This window comes from Mobula birostris, chromosome 10 (genome assembly GCF_030028105.1).
Source record: "Mobula birostris isolate sMobBir1 chromosome 10, sMobBir1.hap1, whole genome shotgun sequence".
Classification (NCBI taxonomy): domain Eukaryota; kingdom Metazoa; phylum Chordata; class Chondrichthyes; order Myliobatiformes; family Myliobatidae; genus Mobula; species Mobula birostris.
Genome location: NC_092379.1, coordinates 120,561,820 through 120,588,356, shown reverse-complemented (window position 1 = coordinate 120,588,356; position 26,537 = coordinate 120,561,820). Strand labels below are relative to the sequence as shown.

General features: G+C 42.4%; 1 protein-coding gene across 3 annotated transcripts in view; it reads left to right on the top strand.

The window, feature by feature from the left end:
- The window catches only part of LOC140204288 (serine/threonine-protein kinase PAK 3), a 248,300-nt gene extending 222,934 nt beyond the window's left edge, over window positions 1-25,366 (top strand). For all 3 annotated transcript variants that reach the window (XM_072270883.1, XM_072270881.1, XM_072270882.1), the window contains 7 exons: window positions 390-438; window positions 2,034-2,146; window positions 6,378-6,495; window positions 14,150-14,249; window positions 17,764-17,960; window positions 19,962-20,099; window positions 23,056-25,366. In XM_072270883.1, coding sequence (XP_072126984.1) covers window positions 390-438; window positions 2,034-2,146; window positions 6,378-6,495; window positions 14,150-14,249; window positions 17,764-17,960; window positions 19,962-20,099; window positions 23,056-23,142 — 802 coding nt within the window. In that variant the 3' untranslated portion in view covers window positions 23,143-25,366. The remainder of the gene's footprint in view (window positions 1-389; window positions 439-2,033; window positions 2,147-6,377; window positions 6,496-14,149; window positions 14,250-17,763; window positions 17,961-19,961; window positions 20,100-23,055) is intronic.
- The last annotated feature ends 1,171 nt before the right edge of the window (window positions 25,367-26,537 follow it).

Here is a 26,537-nt window from a genome sequence, read left to right as displayed (position 1 = left end):
TAAGAAACAAAAGTAATTAACCTTTCATGTTCCATACAAGATCAGGAGGCAATACTGAAACTACCTGAGGGTTTTCCGAAAATATACCTTCCATTTGTATTAACAGACTGGGAATGCTTCACTGCTTTAAAAACATTTAAATTCAATCATTATTCTGAAGCTTCTGTCCAATACAAATGGAGGATCCCAATCCCAATCTAGATTATACCAAACAGAAGCCATTATTACACTGTCTTTGACCCCTTGAGCCTGACTCTCATGTTTGCTGGTGGACTTGGTTGTGTCTGTTTCTCACAAAGTAAAGTCTCTACAATATTTGCTGCTTGTGCCACATTTTCAGAGAATATTGTGATTAAATGTACTCAACTTCTCTTTTACTTTTTCTGTAGAGCATCGGGCACTGTATATACAGCAATAGACATTGCCACTGGGCAAGAGGTAAGTCTGAAGCTTTCCTAGTTCCAACTCATGATGCATCAGATAATCTCCTTGCTGAGCATGTTTTGAATTTGTGGTGTGCAGGGTCTTTTGGCAATGCTGTGTGTTTATATGAACGCTTGCCTAAAGTTCTCTGTGAATAATGTACCTCTTCCTGCTTAATTCAACACCCGATGTATTGCTTAGATTGCACCGCACTACAGACACATCTGTATGGTTTTCTAGTTTTCTCTCCCAACCCAAAACTCTTGTGTCATCTCGTACAAAAGAGCCACCAGACCTCCAGAAAGAAACCTTTAACATTGTGCAACCTGTGACGTTCCAGGCAGGAAAGCCAATTCTATCTTATTTCCCATTTCCTTTTGTGAGTTGCATCTTGCAGGTCCCAGCACTTGACGAACAAGGGAGCAATCATTTGCTTATTTTCTCGTGTAGTTACAATTTACTGGAGTGTCTGGTAATCAATATACATTTTCTCAAGAGGGATTATCAGAGTTTAAATTGTGCTAGTGTTTCCAAAATATTCTCAGTTATTGCCAATCTGCATGCATTTGCATCTAGAATTAACATTTGACGTCAGTGGACTGACATCCCCTCTTCTGTCATTGCATCGGTAAAATTTTCCTTCATGGTCCACCTCAATCACACTTGTCTTTGTTGATATGTATTATGAGGCTTCTAAGAAATTGCTAGATTATTCTGCATACATTTCGTGCAGGAGCTTTGCATTCTTCTCATATTCATGGTATTTGGTTGACATTTTGAACTTGTGTGCTGACAGCTGTCGGACTGTATTTAAATTGATGACCAGCACGGTACTTTCACTATCTGACTGTCAACAGCAGAGACATTTTATCCCTGGGGCTTTCATCTTGACAGGAATCGTTGAACAAAGGGGAGGAGGTAGTCTTCATTATTTGTATGCATGTGTTGCTGAGTACCTGTTTATTCAGGGAGCTGCATTTATTCTCTGGATGTGCTCTATCCTATTGGGTTTGTTTAGAGAGGAGAAATGTACTAAGAAGAGTGGGATGGAAAATCCAAGTAAAATACTTAATTTCTTCATTGAATTGGTCCCAATTCCTTGCTGCTAATCTGCGTCACGTGTTATTTGAAGTAGACAAATCAATCCACCGTGCACGCAAAGTGGAGGCCTTATCTTGAGTCATTTCAAGCTTTTTTTTTGCAAATTTGCGAATTGACTGAACCTCAAAGTTTAATCCTAAATGAGTGCTCTTTGTACGTCAGCCAGGCTGCTTGGCCTTGAGAATTGGGTTGGGGAGGTAACTAAATTCGCACCTCATCCCCTTTGCACTCTGTGTTCATATCTGCAAAATTGAGCAGAAGCTGCTGGCTTGCAGTCAGTGATAGGAAGCTTGGTTTAGACTGCCTTCCTGTGCCTAATTCTAATGCAATGCGACAGCTCTCGAGGTCATCTAGACTAGCATAAATCAGGCAGATTTTGCACCCATATGGCTTGACACACCAGACAACCTAGTGCACTGAGCACTAACAAATTTTCAGTCTTAATTTTTGAAGGAAACACTTTGATCTGAGACCACATTTTCACAAACCTTAACTGAATTTGATTACAGGTGGCGATTAAACAGATGAATCTGCAGCAACAGCCTAAAAAGGAGCTGATTATAAATGAAATCTTAGTCATGAGGGAAAATAAGAATGCAAACATTGTCAACTATTTAGACAGGTGAGTCCTTACCACAAGCACGACCTGACTTGATGTATCCCTTGAGAAGCGATCGCACACGCTCAGTAGTAGATCAGTCTATTCCAGGTTGAGTGCCCTTTATCTGAAATGTTTGGTGCCGGAAATGTTTTGGATTTCGGGGTTTTTTTTCAGATTTTAGAATAATTGCATCTATATAATGAGATGCCTTGGGAATGGGACTCAAGCCCGAACACAGTCCGTTTGCATTATATATACAGCTTATATGAAGGTAGTTTTGTATAACATTTTTAATGTGTACATTGAACCATCAGAAAGGTAAGCTACTACTACCTCATCCACCCAGGTAGATCGTCAATGGCTGTTCAGCATTGTCATCATTCCCAACTCTGAATTTGTGTGCTACTGGTAAGCAGTACATGTGTTCATCACACATGTTCATCACGTGTGTACTCATTTCATCAGCAATGATCTTGGCAAACTCAGAAATGAGTTTTTCTGCTGCTTTATGATCGTTGGACACCCCAAACGTTTAAAAATTCAGTGCTGTGACTTTTCTTAAATTTCTAAAACTATTCTGCCTTCAATTTTCAGTTTATCATAATAGATTTTGCTTGTTTCATGATCAGCATACCATTAAGCGGTGTATGTTCACTCCGACACTGATGAATCCACCCTTTCAATACACAATCGAGATCTTCATTTCTCACTTTATGCGGGGTTTTTCTGTGTTTCATGAAATTCTTTTCATTACACATGTAAGGTCACTTCTCTGAACTGTCCGTGGTGCACAGAGAACTAGGGAACTTTCTCAGCGCCTTATGGAATTTTCCATTTCTGATGTCGTGTTAACGCTTAAAAAAAATTTGGATTTCGGAGGTTTGAAAATTTTGGATAAGGGGTGCTCAACCTGTATTTCATTTCCCAAGCTGTTTTACTTAATAAATGATGTGTTCAAAAATGGGGTAAAAGGATCATATTTTTGTTCTAGATTTTTATGAATCATTTTTATGCTCTTATAAAAACAGTTCATATTCTTACGTAATGCTGCTAATTCTGTCTTCACCTTGGATTCTGGGTTTGTCTTGCCCCAGAGATATGAATGATACTGCAATTGTGGTATTATGCTATCCTGATGAAGTGTTACGCTATCAAAACTGTCATCTCTATAACTAAATGCTCTACTTACTGTACAGATGGATGTAAAATATCCCAAATCATTGTTAAGTATATCTACCATGTTTTCACAATGTAACCATGACTAACTTTCAATAGTACTTAACTGACTGTAGAATACTTCAGATTGAATGAAAGTCATGAAAGATATAGTAGAAATGCATTTAATTTAACTCATTAAGATGCTGGGGAGCATGTAATGCCATGCATAATTTGGCTCACAATGAAATCAAAATGACTTGTAATACTAGAAAGCAACTCAAGCATATGAAAGTAACAGCACGGGAATCACTTCAGGATCAGATCATTGGGCCTGATTGCATGGGAGCAGCTGAGCCTTGAGCAAGGACTGCACAAAGTAACTGTACTCTACATTTCTGCACAGGTGGCAGAAACACTAAAGATATCTGGCATAAAGTAGAGTGGGGCTTCCTTCGGAGGGGAAAGTGTGTTGTCTTGGCTTTTGGGTGCTTAAAAGTGCATGATTCTCTTTGCCCAAATCCGAAGTTTTAAAATTAGGAAATGCATTTTGGGTCCTGTTGTGTTCCCCAACCATATCGCAGCCACCACACTGCGACCAGACATTGTCCGAGTGTCTGAGTCTACTAAGCAAGTGGAGCTGCTGGAGCTGACAGTCTGATGGGAAGATAGCTTGGAGGAGGCCTTCGAAAGGAAGCTCTCCAAGTACGCAGGACTGGTCAGCAACTGTCAGCAGGCTGGATGGAGAGCGAGGTGTCTCCCAGTGGAGGTTGGTTGTAGGGGATTCATAGCCTGTTCTTTAGTTAGGGCCTTCAGCATTTTGGGCATCGAGGGAGAGAAGAAGAGGAGAGCCATCCGCAGTACCACCGATGCGGCAGAGAGGGCCTCAAGATGGCTGTGGCTCAAAAGAGGGAAGCCATGGAGTCATAAGTAGCTAGCCATCTGGTCACAAGCTGGGTTCTGATCAGCCCCGGCTGGGTCACCTGGAGGAGGTTGTATGATGTTGAAAGACCCAAAACACCTGATGATTCCAGGAACATCACTGAAGATGTGTCCAGAAGCATCAATAGATGTATGTACACAGCTATAGTGAAGGAATTATGGATATCCATGCAATCCATTGACGTTCCTGTCAAAGTGCAGTCACTCAGGGTGGTATAGTGACACAGTTGGTAGTGTTCCTACCTCCCAGCACCACAGACCCAGGTTTGATCCTGGCCCCAGGTGCTGCCACTTAACGGAGTTTTCTCATTCTCCCTTGGACCACCTGGTTTCCCTGGGTGCAGTGGTTTCACATTCAGGAACCTGCTGGTTGGTAGGTTTATAGGTTACTGTAAATCACTCGTAACTGTTGAGTAGGCAAAACAAGGTGGTGATAGGCACGTGAGAGAGAATCAATTAGCAGGAAATAAATTGGAGTGAAATGAGACTGGGAGGATTGCTGTGAGAACCAGCATAAACGTGATGGGCTGAATTGCACCCTATGCCATAAAGAAATATGGAAAGGACTCGTATGATTCTATCCATGATCCAGAAGCATGACCAAGGTGAACATTTTCAAGATCTGAATGTTCTCTAATTGGTGCTGATTTTAGACAAGGTGAGTTTGTGTGAGTCCCTTCTGTACACTATGCTTTAATAGATTGGGAACTTGAGTAAGACCATAAGACATAGGGACAGAATAAGGCCATTCATCCCGTCAAGTCTGCTCCGCCATTTAATCATAGCTGATTTATTTTTCCCTCAACCCCATTCTCCTGTCTTCTCCCCATAACCTTTGAAACATTTACTAATCAAGAACCTACTAACCTCTACTTTACATTTTGGATCTCCCCCTCTCCCTCCCACTTTCAAATCTCTTACTAGTTCTTCCTTCATTTATCCTGACGAAGGGTCTTGGCCTGAAATGTCGACTGTACCTCTTCCTAGAGATGCTGCCTGGCCTGCTGCGTTCACCAGCAACTTTGATGTGTGTAACCTCTACTTTAAGTTTACCAATCAGTTGGCCTCCACAACCGCCTTTGGCAATAAATTCCACAGATTCATCACCTTGAAGTAATTCCTCCTCATCTCTGTTGTAAAGTGACATCCTCCTGTTCTGAGGCTGTGCCTTCTGATTGGAAAAATTTCAATGAGGTCCCCCCTCCCCTTTCTTCCAAACTCCAGTAAGTACAGGTCCAGAGCCATCAAACACTTCGAATATGTTAACCCTTTTATTCCTGAGGTAATTCTTATAAACCTCACTCTCCAATGCCAGCACATCCTTTCTTGGATATGGATCCCAAAGTGATGCCCTCTGTTGGTGGGAGTCGACCATGGATGTTGTGTCTTAGCTGTCTCTGCTGTACACAATCCAGGGCAGTAGGGTACAAAGAACAGGCTATAGCCCGTGCATCAGGCTCCCCCTCTCCACACAGCTGACGAATCCAAAGGAACGGCAGAGACCGATACAGCTTGGCACCAGTGGCGTTGCAGGAGCTGCCGGTCAGTGTTGAACTCAATGTGGTACTGGATTTTTCCTCTGTATTTACTCTTGTAGCCCTCCCCATGAGTGGATATAGCTGCAAGGCAGCAGAGGTTAGAGATCAGAGTCTGCTTTCTCCTAGATGAGTTGCCAACCACAGCTGACAAGCTCCATCAGTCCAAAGCGAATGGTTTTGTACCAGTAACCCACCTTTGCTCCTTCTGTCATTAGAAACAGTTCCGCTGGGCTTAGTAGCTAAACCGCATGTGGAGGCCAGGAGCTGGATTTGGTTGTCAGAGGCTATTTGGGTGCATGCCACTGGGAGCATTTAATAGATAGTGTGAGCTTGTCCCCAGTACCACCCCTGACTATGACAACCTTGGGGAACTGTGGAGGGGGGGAGGTGGCACACAAATCTGCTCACAATAAATGGAGCCCAAACCTGCACAATATCTGGGTTGTTCGTGCCATATCCATATTCTGTTTCTTGAGGGCTACGTCTTTTTGATATCAAGACTCAAAACTAAGTCTTAATGTTTTATTTTTTTCTCCTTATGAAATTAGTCAACAGTAAAATTTGGTTACAATTGATTGCCAATAGCATTTATTTATGGTTTTATTTTCTTTTGCCAGTTATCTTGTGGGGGACGAACTCTGGGTAGTCATGGAATATTTGGCTGGGGGTTCCTTGACAGACGTGGTCACAGAGACCTGTATGGATGAAGGTCAAATAGCAGCAGTGTGTCGGGAGGTAAGAGGAATGTCATGCATTGCATTTCACTTCACAGCAACAGTGCCTCTGAGCAATATGCAATTTATTTTTTAAACGTCACATGATCTACTAAAAGCTGTATTGTTTCAGCATAGATCAGAAAGAGCCTCAACTGGTATGTAAAATGTTACAAAGATATGCATTAGATTCTCAACTGACCCTGTCCAATTCCATATGATTTTCTGTTCCTGCACTGGGATTTAAAGAGCTGATGTGAGACCCTTTGTTGCTCTGACTAGTGTTCAGTAGAATGGGGAAGGTTTGATGGATTGGTAAGTGTAAGGCAGGAATGATGTAGAGTGGTGATGGGGAGGGATGTGGTATGGAATCTGTTGCAGAATGAATATGAGAAGAATCTGTAACCGAGAAGAGAAAGGACTATCTTGCTGAAGCAGCATCTTCCCAATGTCAGATCATAATTTAAAGACTTCAATGCTATTGGCTGTTGTTTTTTTGCCAGAAGGAAGAGCCAGCTGGACTTCCATGAATGATGAATTAGATATTACAAGTTTGTTTGAAAATGGTGACACAAGATTCTTTCAGTGTGATCCACATTTGTGAAATTTCCTTTCAGTTGATTGAGGTGGATGATATATAGAGGACCACATAGAAACAGTGTAGAGGACAATATAGAAAGGACTCCATGTAGATTATAAACATGAGAAAGTCTGCTGATGCTGGAAATCCAAAGCAACACACACAGAGAAAAATGCTCGAGGAACCTAGCAGATCAGGCAGCATCTATGGAAATGAATAAACCGTTGATGTTCCGGGCGCAGACCTTTCTTCAAGGCTGGAAATGATGGAAGACACTAAGGATCAGAAAGGAAGGATGAAGGGCATCTTCCTTCTTCCTTTCCTGTCCTGAAGAAGGGTCTAGGCCCAAAACATGTGAGTGACCTGATGGGTACTTGTTTTTCTTTTGTCATCTGCCTGACTGAAAACTTTGTGCATATTTGGAAATGCCAGGAAGTGCCATAGAAAAACTTGGGTAGATACTCAAATACTCAACAGAATTACCTCTTGTAGTAGAGTTTACTTTGTGTTGAAGTGACAATTTTCGTGGCTTGCCACTTAAGTGCCACCACCATGTTAAAAGTAGAGAAGTTCCACTTTGGCTGAAGCCATTGACTACCATTTGCAATTCAGTGGCACAGCAGCATAGTTGTTAGCTCAATGCTTTACAGTACCAGCGACCAGGGTTCATTTCCCGCCAGTGTCTGTGAGGAGTTTGTATGTTCTCCCTGTGACCGCTGGGTACTTTGGTTTCCTCCCACAGTCCAAAGATTTACCAGTTGGTAGGTTAATGGTCATTGTAAATGGTCCTGTGATTAGGTTAGAGTCGCCGGGAGGTGTGGCTTGAAGGACTGGAAGACCCTATTCCGTGCTGTTTCTCAATAAATAAATTCCAGTTAGCTGAATGTGTGGAGGTGGGTCATAGGGTCATAACACACAGAAAAAAAATTAGGCCATTTGACCCATCGAGTCTGCTCCACCATTCCATCATGGCCGATTTATTGTCCCCCTCAAACCTATTCTCTTGCCTTCCCCACGTAACCTTTGACACCCTTACTAATCAAGCACCTATCAATCTCCGCTTTAAATATACTTAATGATTGGCCTCCACAGCCGTCTGAGACAATGAAGTCCACAGATTCACACCCAAAGAAATTTCCTCCTCATCTCTGTTCTAAAGGCACATTCTTGGATTCTGAGGCTGTGCCCACTGGTTCTGGACTCCCCCACTATAGGAAACATCCTCTCCATTTTCATCCTCTGACTACGCCCTTCAATATTCAATAGGTTTTCAATGGGATTCCCCCCTCAGTTTTCTAAACTCCAATGGGTACAGGCCCAGAGCCATCAAATTCTCCTCGTATGTTAACCCTTTCAGTTCTGGGATCATTCTCATGAACCTCCTCTGGACACTCTCCAGTGCCAGTTATAGCTCACAGCTGATAATTGTCCTGAACTAGCATGTGTCAAAGGTGAATACCTTGCTTTGTGGATCTCAACTAAGAAATCATTTTATGGAAAAGTTTTGAAAAGTGCTTCATCTTGTAATTTAACAGATTTTCTTGAACTAAGTGGGGGCTGTTGTAGAGTCTGGACTTGAGAATATCCCTCTAAGGCTCTCTACCGAAGTTCCTGTATGCTAGCATCTGATAACGCAATCTATTCTTCCAATTCCTTGCATGTTCTGTATTAGTTTTCCTCGGGTGCCTATCAGATATTCACTTGGAAGCCTAATTGACTGCTTCCTTTCTGTTTCTGTTCAACAGGAAAGCTTTTCCTTGCATCCCCGTGCTTTATGTCCATGAATTTGAATCTATATCTCCTGCTCTCTGGACTATTCACTTTTCTCTCTCTACCCAACATTATAACTGGGATATTGCAGCCTTGGACTAGTTGGGCTAAAAAGTTCTTGAATTTTGCCATCTCGCTTTGCAGTACATCTCGGAGCTGCAGTGATAATGAGTGGCTGGAACAGTAGATAAATTGGCCCGTGCTACGCAAAGAGCCGCAGTGCGTTTCATTAATTGGAAAAACTGCACTGACCTGATGATGACACACAACTAATTAGGACTTTGCTTCATGTGGCTGATTGATCTAATCTGGCTAATTTGTTCAGCAACTTACAATTTCAGGCGACCATTAACATTAACATAGAACAAGGTTATAATTTTTTAGTTACAAGTTAGCCTCAAATACACTCCACAGTCTCCTGCCCAAGTTATTTTGTCAAATGGTATGTGATTTTAAAGCGAACTCCTTGAACTCAACTCTCGTTTAAAGTGAACTTCTTGAACTCCAGGCCGGGTCTTCACGTGTTGCTATTGTGACTCCTGTCTCCCCTTCCCCTTTCCCCCACCACCACTCTGCAACCCCATCTCCCTCAGATCCCACCGGCACCTCCTGGACCCTCAGAGGCTCCATCTTCCTCTCACCCCAACCCTCCCCTCTCCACCGACACTACCAGTCTCCCCCCTCCCCCCTCTGATCCGAGCTTCCCCCCTCTGATCCATCCCCTCCGACCTTCCACTCTCTGAGGCAGAGCGCTCTGTCCTCAGTAAGGGCCTCACCTTTGTCCCCCTTCGCCCACACCTCAGCGAGTTCCGCGTTCGCCATTTCTTTTCTTAAGTAGTCCTGCCAAAGGGTCTCAGCCCGAAACGTCGACTGTACCTCTTCCTCGAGATGCTGCCTGGCCTGCTGCGTTCACCAGCAACTTTTATGTGTGTTGCTTGTGATTTAAAGGGAGGGTTTACATTAGTATTTAGTGTGCAGAGTGAGATGCATGTAATTGTAATCTCATGAGGGGCTAGAATGCAGGCCAGTTGTTTAAACAAAGGCATTCTCTCTTCCCCCCCCCCATTTTTAACATCCACTTGGATCTGGGACGGGGAGGAACAATTTCCTATGCTTCAGCCACACCCTGTTAAGATAGCAAATGCAGTTTGGCATGACAATTACAAGGATTAAACAGGATATTGTAAATCTTCCAATGGAGGAATTTAAGGTGGGGGGTTATATGGGAGGCAGGGTTTAAGGGTTGGCACAACATTGTGGACCGAAGGGCCTATACTGTGCTGTACTGTTCTATGTTCTATGATCAATGGCATACTGCATCTTGCTTTTTATAAATTTATATCACCTCACGCTGATAGAGCTACACATCCCATTTTTAGGTTTCATCTCAAACAAGCATTTTTGCCCAAGCCCTTCTGTCCAATGCACACCTAACTCACCTTGTATCTGTAGTGCTGATCAAAGCACCTTGGCATCACTCTCATCCCATACCTTTTCCCCACTTGTCCCCCTCCTCTAGGCAGCGAGCGGAGACATTTCCTCACAGTGCCGGAGACTTGGGTTCAAACCTGATCTAGGGCATTATCCACGTGAAGTCTGCTTGTTCTGCTTGTTGCTGTGTGGGTTTTCTGTGGGTGAACCACGTCCCAGAAGCATGTGAATGGGTATATCTGTAACTGGCCCCAGGTGTGTAGGTGAGTGGTAGAATCTTGTGGGGGAAAAAGAGCTGATGAGCATGTCGGGTGAATTAAAAACTAAGATTAATGTAAGATTAGTGTAAAGGGGTGGTTCATGGTCAGTGTGAATTTAATGTGCCAAAGGACCTAATTCTATGTTGTCTCTCTCCCTGTTCAATGAGGGCTGCTAGTACTCTACACAATAAAGGCATCAATATGCAAGGGAAAATCCATAAATGAGGAATATCTATGCAAATAGAAAGTGAATTTCAACTTTGATATGTAATGAGGTAATTTATTTTTCTGCCCTTGGTAAGGAGGTCCCACGTCCCCTGATAATATCAAAATAGATTGATGGTTCACTTTGCTAGGACTGAAGGGTTTGAGTTACCGGCTGGGTCTGGTTTCCCTTGAGCAGAGGAGGTTGAGGTTTATACAGTACATAAGAATGGTCACAGGGCAGCGGAGTCTAAAACGAGGGCACAGATTTAAGATGAGGTGGGGAATGATTTAAAGAGGGCTTGGGAGAAGGTTTTACACTTTGATGATGGTGGATAAATGGGACAAGCTATCAGAGAACGAGGGAGAGGTGGCTATGGATGCAATATTTAAAAGATATTTGGACAGTAGTGTGCATAGCAAAGCGACAAAGCTAAATGCAGGAAAATGGGACCAGCTCACGTAGGCATTGTCCATGCTAGCCAAGATGAGTCAGAATCAAGTTTATTGTCACTGACATACGGTATGTCATGACATTTGCTGCCACAAAACAACAGATTTGACAAGAAAGGGCAGTGGTGATGAACTTGATTCCAATTCAACTTGTTTAGCAAGGACAACTTGGGCAAAGGGGCCTGTTTCCATTCTGTATGACTCTGACTCTAAATCATTAAAGGCAGCAATCCAAGTCAATAAGCCCACACACCAAGATCCCTGCATACACTTCCTGTCTTCATGTTACAATAATGATTTAGAGTGATTGCAAATAAACAATTTGCATTGATGACACCAGAAGTGAGAGGTGAAAACCATCAAGTGCGGGGAGGTAAAAAAAGTAAGCTGATAGATGTCATTAAAACAATGAAGTAATTATTAGAATAGGCAATGAGGAAGTGTTTCCATTTGTGAAGGTCCTGAACTAGAGAGCTTAAAACACAATAGTCACTTGTAAATCTGTTCAGGGATTCAGGATTCAGGAAGAACCACTTGACCCTTAACAGAAATTGGAATATGGAATCTCCTTCCCCATGGAATAGTTGAGGGAAAAAGAACAGATAAACAAGAGTAGTCAAGTAGCAAAGTAGAAGGATATTCTGATGGCTTTGGTTGAAGCAGAGTTGCTGGTGGCTTGGGTGGAGCAGCCTTTTTTTTTTGCTGTGATCCATACAAAGACTATGTGTGTCAGCAGCTGCACCGGATGACCAAACCCAGTAATAACAAAGATCCAAGTTGGATTTTCCCTTCTATCTTCAGCCTGGTACTTGGCTTACTGTGCGTTCAAACAGTAAATGATAAAATCCTAACCTTGGGATACGGTCTATCAGTAATGCATTATGCAGAATGTAAAATCCATGAGTTCCAAGGGATGTAACGTGCTTTGCTCCTAATTTGTTCATTGTTTGATAGCAGGATATAAGGATGCTAGCACGTAGAATGCAATGGTACAAAATTAGTTTTTGATGAGAAATCAAATGTGGGCCTTGAATACATGCTAAAACTTTGAGTTTGGCACCACCATGTGGTCAAGAGTTGATTTACTGGATGAGTTGCAAGTAAATAAGGAAAACTGATTTAGAATTTTAGCTTTATTTGTCTCATGTACATCGAAACCTGCAGTGAAATACGTCATTTGTATCAATGGCCCACACAGTCTAAGAATGTATGGTTAACCTGCAAGAGTCATCATGTTTCCAGTGCCGGCATAGCATTCCCAAAATTTACTAACTGCAATCCGTAAGTCTTTGGAATATGCGAGGAAGCAGGAGCACAGGAAGAAACTTGTGGTCATGAGAGCATACAAACTACTCTCAGGCAGTGGCGGGAATTGAACATAGAACATAGAATAGTACAGCACAGTACAGGCCCTTCGGCCCACAATGTTGTGCCGACCCTCAAACCCTGCCTCCCATATAAGCCCCCACCTTAAATTCCTCCATATACCTGTCTAGTAGTCTCTTAAACTTCACTAGTGTATCTGCCTCCACCACTGACTCAGGCAGTGCATTCCACGCACCAACCACTCTCCGAGTAAAAAACCTTCCTCTAATATCCCCCTTGAACTTCCCACCCCTTACCTTAAAGCCATGTCCTCTTGTATTGAGCAGTGGTGCCCTGGGGAAGAGGCGCTGGCTATCCACTCTATCTATTCCTCTTGTTATCTTGTACACCTCTATCATGTCTCCTCTCATCCTCCTTCTCTCCAAAGAGTAAAGCCCTAGCTCCTAACCCGGATCGCGATCTTTGGTGCTGTAAAGTGTGACACTAACCGCTATGCCGCAATGTAGGAGTAGTGTAAATGAGTGGTGGTTGAATGTCAATGTGAACTTAGTGGGCCAAAGGGCCTAATTCTGTGTTGTATCTCTCTGTGATTCTGTGACTCTTAAGAAGTTAGTCTGTTTCATCAGAACTCCAGGAATACCCAAGATGTGTGTCATACAACGGGTTCTTAAAATTAAACTGAAAATAATGCAATTGCCAGTAACCCGTAGAGCTAGTGATGCAGGGCCATTGACATTTGCTTATTCTGGGCTGTATTGTACAGGAAAGCTCCTCTTTGCCATGAATACATACTGAACAAGGACATGCTAAATAATATAGTCCAGAGTGAGGAAACAAGATTCTCTTTGCAAGGTGCAAATTCTTTATTTGGGAAGGATGTTCCAGAGTAAAATAAACCATCGTTAATATGGTTTATGTTTAAATTAGTTGTAGTTTAAGTTAGAAAAACACAGTTCTGAGCCTCTCATCAATTAATTCATCCTTAGATATTACATAGCTGTGGTGATCATGGTCACAACACAAGATCCATAAAATGCTAGAGACGTAGCAAAATCACTGTGCACTGGACGTCTACACTGAAAACAAAATATTGCGGAGTGTCCATCATGTCAGGCTGTATCAGTGGAGAAAGAGATAAATATCAGTGTAGGTTTTCTGCCACTCACATTACAGTACTGCCTACCATTGGGCCATAAAACTATATAGCATGGAAACAGGCCATTCAGCCCCACTTGGCCATACTGAGCAAGTTGCTGAACTGACCTAGTCCCATTTACCTGCATTTGGTGCATATTCTTCTGAACCAGGTGTTCCCAACTTTTTTAATTCCATGGATCAACACCACTAAGTAATGGGTCCATGGACACCAGGTTCAGAGCCGTTCCTATCCCTGTAACAGTCCAGAAGCCTTTATCGCTTCTCAATTTCTGCTGTTTTGAAGTCAGTGGAGTCATATTTCCCAAACTAAATTTACATAGATGTCATTATGTCACAGGTTTAGCAGAAATAACTGAGAGTAAATTTCAGGACAAATGATGTTACATTAAAAGGTCATTTCTAGAAATGTGGTTTTCATCCCACATTTGTGACAATTAAAAAGTTTACAGAAAGTAAAAGAAAGAATTTTTAATATATTTCTGTTGTTCTTTTAGTGTTTGCAAGCCTTGGAATTCCTACATTCCAATCAGGTCATCCACAGAGATATCAAGAGTGACAACATCCTGTTGGGAATGGATGGGTCAGTTAAATTAAGTAAGTAGTAAATGAATTGCTACAAAAAAAATCAAATCCGATCAAATTTAATTATCATTCAACTGTACATAGATACAGCTGAACCGAGACAGTGTTCCTCTGGGGCCAAGGTGCAAAATATTAAAAATGTCATGTCAACATTCAAAATGGCGAGTAACATAATTCAAAACAGCGGGCAAAGGAGAATGTTCACCTGAAGTAAAGCATACTGGATATATAGTCCAAGACTTGAGTGACTATGTCCCCGGCAGTCCAGCCTGTCATTCCATCGTTCCAACATAGGAGGGCAGCACTGGCAGGAGAAGCCAGGTCCCAGCCGAGCGCAGATGTCACGCTGTAACATTTCCGCCTTTGCATCCTCTCACTTAGTCTGCAGCAGCAGGCGAACCCAAGGCTTAAGGCCTGGTCCTTGCTACACAGCTTCCATGTTGTCTATCCCACCACCAGACAAAGATAACAGACCTGTGGCAAATTACATTATCGCTGACTAAAAATATCCGAGACAGTCTCCCACGGTTATGCTGTACCAAATTCGATGTTTCCAAGTAGTAGGCAGCAACACGGTCTGCAGCCAGGTCAACTCCTATGTACCGAAATTGGCTCCTCCGATATCCCAGCCGGCCCCTTCGACACCTTGGCCGGCTCCTTCTCTGACATCCTGGCTGGCACCTTGAACACCTCAGCCTGCTTCGCCGCCGATGCCAGTCCAGCCACTTCGATCAACAAGCGCTGCAGTACCTGAAGTTCCTGCAGTAGAATTGTCTGTGGGTCATAAGAAAATAATTTTACGCAGGAAAAAAGCACTTTTGGTTGGCCCCTGAGAGCCCACTGTGTTGGCATGTGCTGCCATCTTCCTGGAAGATCTGCAGTACCTGCTGTGGCATGGTGACGGTTCCTTTTTATAAAAACATTTCCCTCCCTACCTTCCCAACAGCTTCCCTATCCCCTAAAGATGCACAAGTGCCTCTACACCTGTCTGGAGTTGCACATCTTCCTCAGTCAACCCTGAACAGGGAAACATCAGGCAACACACACAAAATACTTGGGGGACTCAGCAGGCCAGGCAGCTTCTCAAAGGTCCAAAGGTGCAATTGAATGTCAGAGATGTGTATACAATATACATCCTGAACTGCTTTTTCTTCACGACCATCCACGAAAACAGATAGAGTGCCCCAAAGAATGAACGACAGTAAAATGTTAGAACCCCAAAGTCGTCCCCCCCGCCTGTAAGCGGTAGCAAGCGATGATCCCCCCTCCCCCTACCGGCACCGCCACCAAGCACTAAAGCATGAGCCACAGCAACAGCAAAGACACAGACTTGCAGTTACCCCAAGGACTTCACATTTCACCCAGTATTCGACATACCGCAGGTTCTCTCTCTCCCTAATAAGGGAGAAGGAGGTATCTCCATTTTCCCAGCGAACGGGGAACATAACAAATGACTCGTTGGTTTACAATGTTAAAAGTCCATTATGTCGCTTTTTTCAAGCTCTAAGCCTGAAGATCGCAAAGATCCCGGGTCTCCAGGCACATAGCCATAGATATTTCGACACTCCTGATGACTCGGGGGGAGTCGAAAAGAGTCTTGATGAAGGGTCTCAGCCTTAAACTTTGACTGTACTCTTTTCCATAGATGCTGCCTGACCTACTGAGTTCCTCCAGCATTTTGTGTGTGTTGCTTGGATTTCCAGCATCTGCAGATTTTCTCTTGTTTGTGATGGAAACGTTAAGATCAGGTCTGACCATTCTTCTTCTCAAACCTGTCCTGTCATCCAATGAGATCAAGCCGCTCTGCACGGTTTACCTGACTTTGCCCTGCAACCTCTTAATACTGTTCCTTTAAAACAAAGTTTATCTATCTCATAAAAAAGCTACACCCATAGTTCATTATCCAATAAATCCATTAACTTTTTTTTACATTCTCTCACTGTATAAGGAGGTGACAAACATAGGTAGTTTTTCAACATACAAAGCCCTGATTTCTAAATGGTCATTAGTCGTATAACATGGAAACAGGCCCTTCTGCTGATCTGGTCAATGCTGACCAAGGTTCCCATCTATACCAGTCCTATTTGCCTGCATTTGGCTCAGATCCCTCTAAATCTTTTCAGTCCTAGTATCTGTTTAAAGTTGTTTATGTGCCTATCTCAACAACTTCCTGTGGCAGCTCATTCCATTAACTGACTCTCCTCTGGGTAGAAATAGTTACCCCTCAGATTCCTTATTAAATTTGCATATTAAGCTTACATCCTATTGTTCTTGAATCTCCAATTCCAGAGGAAAAGACAAGACACATCTGCCCCTGATGATTTTATCTGAGGCGGTCGTCAGTCAGAGTTGACCATGGATAGTTGTCTAGGTACACTGTACAATATGGAGCGCAACCTCCCCGTCTCTTTACGCAGCTGATAAACCCAAAGGAACGGCAGAGACCGATACAGTTTGGTACCAGCACTGTCGCAGGAGTTGAACTCAATGTAGGACTTCCTTAGGGACTCCAGCTCCAGATTTTCCCCTCAGGGTTTACTCCCAAAGCCTTCCCCATGAGCGGGTATAGCCACAGGGCAGCGGAGGTTTGGGATCAGAGTTCTCCTTCTCTCAAATGAGCTGCTAACCACAACTGACAAGCCCTAACTGCCCGAAGCAACTGGTTTTAAGGTGCCAGTAACCTGCCTTTGCCCCTTCTCCTGTCAGTAGAAACGGTTCTGTCAGGCTTAGTAGCTAAGCCACACGAGAAGGCCAGAAGCCGGACTTGGTTGTTAGAGGCTATTTGAGGTGCATGCGTTTGGAAGCATTTAGTTGGTAGTGGGAGCTTGTCCTCTTTACCAACCCCTGGCTATAACAGCTTTAAGGAACCCATGATTTTATCTACCTTTAGATATCATCCCCCATTTTCCTGTGGTCCAATGAACAAAGCCTCATCCTGTTCAACCTGTCTCCATTACTCAGTCCCTTGATTCCTGGCACCATCTTCTAAAGATTCTTGATAGTCAGGGCATGAAGGGATATGGGGGGAAGACAAGAGATTGGGGCTGAGACAGAAAATGCATCAGCCATGATAAAATGCTGGAGCAGACTCGATGGGCCAAATAGCCTATTTCTGCTCCCATATCTTATGATCTAAAATCTCCTCTGCACTTCTCTCTAGCTTAGTGGCTCCTTTTCTAGCAGGGTGACCAAAACTGAGCAGAATATTAAAAATGTTACCTCACCAATATCAACATAACTGCAGCATAATATCTCAGTTTCCATGCACAGTGCCCATTAGATCTGTTCTTTGTTCCTGGAAGTTGTCAGCAGGAAAGCCATGGTATGGTTTCAGTTGGCTTGGCTCTTCCCTGCACTCAATGATCAGCTAATATATCTGCAACACACATCAAAGTTGCTGGTGAACGCAGCAGGCCAGGCAGCATCTCTGAGAAGCGGTACAGTCGACGTTTCGGGCCGAGACCCTTTGTCAGGACTATATATCTGTTGCTTTATTAGTAATACTAATTCTTCTCTCAATTTTCAGCTGATTTTGGATTTTGTGCTCAGATCACCCCTGAGCAGAACAAACGGAGCACAATGGTGGGGACGCCGTACTGGATGGCCCCTGAAGTGGTTACAAGGAAAGCCTATGGCCCAAAGGTGGACATATGGTCATTAGGAATTATGGCAATTGAAATGATTGAAGGAGAACCGCCTTATCTGAATGAGAACCCTCTCAGGGTAAGTTGATTGTGACAAATTCGAGCATTGTGGTTGATTGAGTGTACTAGTGTGTGGTGACATTTCGAGATATGGACAAGTTAAAGGTTAGCAATCTTGACAGTCCATTGAACAATGGAATAATGGTTTGCAACAGTTATATTCTCCCCCTTCTCCATCCTATTTCCCCAATTTCCAAGTTTGCTGTTGAACACATGACATTCAGAAGTTGCGTTACTTTTATTCAACACCGTGCCTTCCTCTTCTATCATATTCCATAGCCGTCAGCCCTTTGTCACTTCTGACCATCATCTCCTAGGTAATGAGAATATTCCCACCTTCCCATACCCCAACCACTTATCTCCCCTCTCCCGTACCTCTCTCGGTGCAACTTAATGCCGACCGGCTCTTGCCCTACCCCTTCCCTTCACCTTTTTACAGTAGCTACCTTCCCTCAGCCCACATGAAACATCAGCTTTCCATTTCCCTGCCTCGATGCTGCCGGGGTCGCTGATTTCCTCCGGCTTTTTGTATGTTGCTGCAGACCCCAGCATCAGCTGTCTCTCGTGTCTCCGCTGATGGAGTTTGGATGGAATGGGTGGTAGCAATTCCTCCCTGCACTATGGAGCAAGTTTGTGATGGACAGAGAATGTAATCCCTAGGGGTCTGGCAACACAAGTGTTCAGGGTGCAACATTGATCATTGCAGACAGTTAGCTCTTTGACCTCATGTCCTCTCCTGAGGTTGCTGCAACATTTCTTAAATTACATCAATAGTCAGGTTATAAGGGCTACCGTTATGAAATTAGTCAACAGTGAGTTTCAGTCCTGGACCTTTATTTTAAAAGGCAAAGGCATAAAATCAATGTTTTAGTTTAATGCCCATCAATTTTGTTTCATTATTTTATTTAATTTTTTTGCTGAATACCTTGTACTGATTTTGTGCAGAATTTTCAACGCTGAAACAGCCATTCATGAGGATTATGTTGAATAAGCCACTTTACCTCATCTCACCCAACCAATTTATTACACTATCTTCCTTTTGTATGTTTCCAACGTACTCAAAAATTCCATCACTTTTTGACGTAATTGGTTGGAAGATAGTTTCCAGATACAAGCAGTATCAACCTTGCAGCCAAGCCTGGTTTTTATCCTTAAGTGACCAAGACTTTTGAATGGTGATTGAGAGTTGATATTGGACTGATTCATTTCTGTCTGTTAATTCAACCCAGGAGCTCTGAGGTCATGTGTAATATTGTATACTGTGCTGTTTGTGGTCAGCTGCTTCAACACAGAACCACTTTGCCAAGGGATCTCCTGATGTATTTGGCTATTACCCATACCAAACTGTTGACTTAACTATATGTCAGGCAATGCCAGCATATACTGATCAGCTGATTAAAATATCTGTATATTTTATCATCTAAATCCATAAACATTACAGTTTATGATAAACACAAGGAATTCTGCAGATGTTGGAAATCTTGAGCCACACACAAAATGCTGGAGAAACTCAGCAAGTTGGGCAGCATCTATGGAGAGGAATAAATAGTTGACATTTCGGGGTGAGACCGTTCATCGGGACTGGAAAGGAAGGAGGCAGAAACAAGAATAAGAAGGTGGGGGGAAGAGAAGGTGTGCAAGCTGGATGGGGATAGGTGAGGGGGGAGGAGGATGAGTTGAAAAGCTGGGAGGTGACAGGTAGAAGAGTTAAAGGGCGGAAGAAGGATGAATCTAATGGAGGACTTGGATGAAAGGGAAAGAAGAGAGGAACCAGAGGGAGAGGATGGGCACGTGAGAAGAAGAGAAAGTTTGAGAGGGTAAGCAGAATGGGGAACATTTTTGGTAGTGTCGCAGGTATTCACTATTCAAAGCAGAAGTGTTTAAAACAAGCAGTTTGTTTTAATTGGATGTATTGTCTTAATCTCTGCTTGCTAATGATTTCACATGCCTTGTTTGCTCTTCAAAAAAAGCTTTACCTTCTGCTAATGTTTCCACTGTCGTTGGTGCTGTTGATTATTAGGCTTTGTATTTGATTGCTACAAATGGGACTCCAGAGCTGCAGAACCCAGAGAAACTCTCGGGAGTCTTCAGGGATTTCCTCAATCGCTGCTTGGAGATGGATGTAGAACGCCGAGGTTCAGCCAAGGAGCTTCTGCAGGTTGTGTGTATTTTACATTTTGACCTCTCGAGTTAAAGTTTGGTAAGAGCCACTGCAGAGAATGGGATTAAGGTTTGAAGCTCAGGAATAGCAGGAGCAGATTAGCTGGCCATTTCACTAGTCAAAGATTGGTCAGGAAGAGCTTGATGCCATTGTGTACCAGTAATGGTGACCCATTCTCCATCATTGCTGTTAGATTTGTCACATGTACATTGAAAAATGCAGTGAAATGTGTCACTTGTTCACAACCAACACAACTAGGGATGAGCTGGAGGCAGCTCGCCAGTACCACCACACATTTCAGTGCCAACGTAGCATGCCCACAATGCCCGGGAGAACAAGAGGACACACAAGCAGTAAAACAAGCCCCTCTCATCCTCTCTCCCTCCCACCCATCCACACACACGACAGTCTTCCAACCCAAGCACAGCCCTCCACTCCCCATGCTTCAAAGCAGTACCAATTTACAAGTTTTAAAAAAACTTCCTTTTATGGACAACTCTTTGAAGCCTGTAGCTTTTCATTTAGGCTGTTCTAAAATATTCTGCCTAATTTCCATACTGTCTTCTGGTGATCACTTAGAGATTATAGCTTTTTATTTTAAATGTACCTTTTATCCTCCACTGTGGCATTTTTCTTTGTTTATTCTTTTACCTGTGCCCGAACACCCTCAAGAAGTCTTGACTTACCCATGAGTGTTAGAAGTGCACGGGCCCCTACAAAAATGCCATCACGGAGAAATGCAGCAAGCATTTAAACCGGTGAATGGGGAAATATGTGTTGAAGATCAAGTCCACAGAGACATGCTTGGATACAGGCTAGTGTCAACTTTGTATGGAATTCAGAATTGCTGCTGCAGAATTTCCTTTGAGTTGTTTTACGACATAGAACGTAGAACAGTACAGCACAGGAACAGGCCCTTCGGCCTGTGATATCATTGCCAGCCATGATACCAAATTAAATTAAATGCCTGCACCTGATGCATAATCCCTCCATTCCCTGCATGTTCATGTGACTAAGTACAACTGAAATGTCTCAACTGTGTGCATCCATGACCAGCCAGTGTTTTCTAGGCACCTACCCTCCCTCCCCTTAAAGCTAAGTCATCTTTAAGCTTGCCTTAAAGTTGCTCTGCAGCTTTTTGCAAGGTGTGGTGATATTTTTGCACAGGAGGAAGCTTTTGCTCGTAATTTCAGAACATTTATTATAGTGGACCAAGAGGAGCTGCAAGAAGAGTCTGGCCCAGTGGAATCTTTAGATTATTGAGCTGTCTTTTTTTTGTTTTTAAAAGATCAATTTGATCAAATGGTTAACTGTAATTATTTGGGAAAATAAAACCATTGCTTTATTAACAATATTGAGTAAGTTTCTCTTGGAAACCAAATTGTTTTTTGTGCATTTGTTCTGGTGGCTCATTTCCGCAACTTTAATGTAAATCATTCAAATCTAACCACATAGAGTCGTTGAACACTACAGTACAGAAACAGACCTTTTGGCCCATCAGCCCATGCTGAACTATTAATCTGCCTAATCCCATCAGCCTGCACCCTGAGCATAACCCCTGCATACCGCTCCCATCCATGTACTATCCAAATTTTTCTTAAATGTTGAAATCAATCTGCAACCACCACTTCCACTGGCAGCTCCTTCCACACTTTGAGTGAAGAAGTTCCCCCTCACGTTCCCCTTAAACATGTTACCTTTCACCCTTAACTCATGACCTCTATTTCTAGTCTCACTCAACTTCAATGGTAAAAACCTGCTTACGTTTACCCTGTCTATACCCCTCATAATTTTGAATATCTCATCAAATCTCCCCTCATTCCCCTACGTTCTAGGGATTAAAGTATTGACCTTTTTTATTTTTCCATATAATTCAAGTCCTCAGGTCCTGGCAACATCTTTGTAAATTTTCTCTGCCTTCTTTCAATCAAATTATTGATATCTTTCCTGTAAGTAGATAACCAGAACTGCAGACACTACTCCAAACCAATGTCTTATGTAACTTAAACATAACATCCCAACTCCTGTACTCAGTACTTTGATTTATGAAGGTCAGTGTGACAAAAGATCTCTTTACGACCATATCTACCACTTTTAAAGAATTATGGATCTGTATTCACAGGTATCCGTTCTATTGCACTCCTCAGTACCTTACTGCTCCCCATGCAAACCCTACTCTGGTTTGTCCTCCTAAAGTGCAGCACCTCACACTTGTCTACATTAAATTCCACCTGCCATTTTTCAGCCCACTTTTCCAGCTGGTCCAGATCCCACAACAAGCTTTCACAGCCTTCCTCGCTGTCTACTACGCTTCCAACCTTGGTGTCATCCACAAATTTGCTGATCCAGTTTACTACATTATCTCCCGGGTCATTGATACAGGTGACAACATTGGACCCAGCACCGATCCCTGTAGCACAACAGCAGTCACAGGCCTCCAGTCAGCGAGGCAACTATCCACTATCACTCTCTGGCATCTCCCATAAAGCCAATGTCTAATCCAATTTACTAACTCAACCTAATGCTGAGCAACTGAACCTTCTTGATTAACCTCCCATGAGGTACCTTGTCAAATGTCTTGCTAAAGTCCATGTAGACAACATCCTCTGCCTTGCCTTCATCCCCTTTCTGGTAACTTACTCAAAAAAACTCTTTAAGATTGGTTAGTTATGATGTGCCATAGCCAAAGCCATGCTGACGATCCCAATCAGTCCCTACCTAACCAAATACTTGTAGATTTGTTGCTTTAGAATACCTTCTGATAACTTGCCCATTACTGACATTGGGCTCACTGGCCTATAATTTCCTGGCTTATTTTTAGAGCCTTTCTTGAACATGGGATGAAAAGACCAACTGTTTTCTATAGTGTTTTATAATCATAGTTTTCAATGGTTGCATTTGTACACTACTCTTTATCTTAATTTTACATGAATATGTTGTGTTATCTTTACAGCATCCGTTCCTGAAATTTGCAAAGCCACTCTCGAGCCTCACCCCTCTGATAATCGCAGCCAAGGAGGCCGTTAAGAACAACCGTTAGAGCAAGGGATGGTTTCCATCATCACCCCTCTCCCCCTCCCTCCTGCTGTGAAAGAGGGGCTAACCAGAGCTGGACTGTGTCTCACCTGGAGAAACCTTGATCTCCTTCTGTTGCAGGACAGAGAAAGCTAGCACAGTGATGGGGTACTACAGTAATGTTTTTCACCTTAACATCTTGTTTGATCCCACCTGGATTCTTGATTTCAAACAGAATTGCCCATGTTGATAAAGGCATTGTGGTGTCTGTTATTTTTCCATTTCCTTTTTGTTTCCTCCTCCAAGCATATAAACAAATTTTTAACCATTCGGTTGTTTTTTTTGGGGGGGGGGGTCTAAATAGAGAACTTGACACATTTGTTAAATATCTGGGCTTGAAGAACTCATGGCTGTAAGTTGTAGCAAATGAGTGGAGCCTTTCAGAAAAGTGATAAAACATTTCAGACATTGCTGTGATCGCTTAAGTGAATGTCTGGATAATTCCATGTTCCAGTGAGTACAAAACCATGTCATGCTTCCAGAAGAGAGTTGTTCTGTCTGACTAAATAAAGAGGCCTTAAGTTTTTCGGTATTGCTTTATAACACATTTGCAGTGCTGTGATGAATGAAGTTTCATTCCTTTGTGTATATATATATTTTATACAGGTTTCAAGTCTATCTCTTGATATTTCTTTAGTATATTGTCTTAATATTTATTAATAATGGAATTGGAACTGTCGGGTTTTCTGTTGGATATATTGATTTCTTCCTTTTTTTTTGCTTTCTGGACAACCACAGTATTCTGGAAAAGTTCAATTGATACAAAAGCCAATTAATAAATGGGAGTTCAACGGTGATAGTGTAGTTTGTTAAGTGCAAAGAGATTTATGGCAAAGGGATGAGTCAAAATGCCCTGACATGATTGCAGTAAGGAGGCCATGACCCCGAATGTTAGTATAATGTTCCCCAAATGGAAAGAGGCTGAATCTTCTTATGATGACTCTGTCAGGTAGAGAATGGAACCATTTTGCATGGAGGTTTCAAAGGATTGAAATAGAAGTATTGTCTGTGTGTGTGTATGCTTTTTTTTCTTACATGGCCCTGTAAACCATTTTCTAAGATAACTTGATAGTATTAACGATAATTAAGCAAGATGAATTGAGGTGAGCAGAACATGAGTCAATCGCTCTCTACCCCACACACCACCACCTCTCTCTGCCCCCTGCCCTCACCGAACCAAGTGCTAGAGGGCAAACAGAAAAGTCTTTCATCAGGGTTACCTCCTGATTCGTGCTTGGCAAACAAAGCTGTCTACTATTTGCACTTTCCAAAAAGAGGTTTTAAATAAATTGGGTTATGTCAGTGTGCAGACTTTAAACCCTGTCTCATTTGTGTCAAAAAGTCCATCTGCACGTGTATTTCAATAATAAATTGATCTCAAGCCTTCTTAACAGTTTACAGCTTGCACTGAATAATTGAAATGTTTTGTTTCAGACTGAAGCCTTTTTTTACTGAGCTGGCATGTCAGCTTAAAGGTGTAGGCTCTGGGAGAAGGAAAAATGAAGACTCACATCTTCATCCCTCAGTGTGACTTGAGCAGTCTTTATTCCCCGTACAGTCCATTTGGCAGATGTATACTTTCTCCGTCCTTCCACAGTATCACATGTTCCTTGGAACCCTGATATGATCTTCCACATGATATCCATGCCAGGCTGATGTAGGACCCCTGTTGTGTCATCACTTCTTTCGGGGAAAAAAAATGTCAATCTTGTCTGTGACTAAAAGACTCTTGAATGAGTCTTCAAAAGGACCAAAGACATTAACAGACCCTGGGAAAAGAATGGGCTTTGTTCTGTGCCATTTTAAAGAAAATATTAACGGACAAACGTAGGGTTTCAAGGAGTAATCTGGCACCAGGAGCACCTGTTATTTTGTGGCCAGCCACTTGGTTATGAGTTTTAATGAAAAATTGAATATTCTGCAGAATCACGATAGGAAGAACAGCCCATACAGTGGCTGATAAACAATATCCAAGAATCCTGATGATGTTGGAAACTGAAATTTTTTGGGAGGCGTTCATCAAGTTGCAAAGAGGGCAGTCTGGTGCCCGTAATATGGTCATTCCTCCTCCTGGTTTACAGTTTATGATGGTATTGTTTCCCTTGTCTCCTAGGAGTATCGTCACAATGCACAGTTACACACCCACTCAGTAGCAGCAGCACCACCTTTTTGACTAGCATTAAATAAACCCACAGGACAACGTGATTTGTTGAATATGGTACCTTCATGACGAATAATGGTGAGGGTTTTCGTACTGAAAGATGAAACAATGAAAGAAATGTATCAAACCCACTGTGTTTCAAAGGGTTGCTGATATCCTGTAAATGGGACGATGGTGTTGTAAGGTTGTTGAATAAGAGCATGCAAGCTCTTACCAATGAGCTTGTTCAGCAATATTTCGAATCATCTTCAGAGATATAGGACCTACTGTGCTGAGAGATGGATAGAGGGCAAACTTTCCTTGCATTATCAGTGCATTGCAGTTAGAAATTTTAAAAAGTAGCTGTGTTTTGTAAACTTGCATACTCCATTTTCTCAAATGTTTATGCAGATCATAAGTTCCACTCAAGCTTCAGAAAGCCACTTAAAATTAGTTAGTAGTTCACAAAGACGAAGTATTTCTAGGAAAGCTGTAAATCAGATAAAGACATTCATTATTTATCATTGTAGCTGTATTAATCTGTGGCCTTGTCAACAAGAAGTGTCATAGTTCAGTCTTTCAAAGGCCATCTAAAGGGAAAAAGTTCATTTAAATTTTAGTGCAGAACATTTCAGTGGGTGGCTAGAGCAATCTTCTATATTTTAATATTTGTTTTCTTTCCTTGTGAGGAAAGGTTGATTTTTAATTTTGTCCAATTCTGAACAAATACAAGGACACTACATTATACTTTAAAAAAAAATCTAGTGTGTTAGTTTGTCAGAAAAGAAAATTTATTTGTTTTTAAAAAGTTTTGTTATCAGATGTGGCACCAATGTAGTACAAATCTTAATAGACCAGAAGGTATCAGATTCAGCCCTTGACCTGTGCTAATTTCAGTATGTGTTCTATAATTAGCACTTAATTATTCTCTGGGGAATGGACAAGGATAAAGATCAACCAAGCTACTAGATAATGATTGCTTCCTGGCACTACCTGCTTCAGGGGTCATCTGTCTTGAAACATGGCCTAGATGTAGCCTGATAGAGCTGTGAGCCACATGAAGCAAAGCGGTCTGCTGACCATATCCAGACCTACAGTGAGAAATGGGCATTTGAAAGAGGTAGCAAAGGCTTGCCTGCCTGATTGGTGCCTTTTAAACTGTTTTCCATATGCTGTCAGGAGGGCGATTAAAAAGATTTTTTTTGTACTTGTAATTCCAT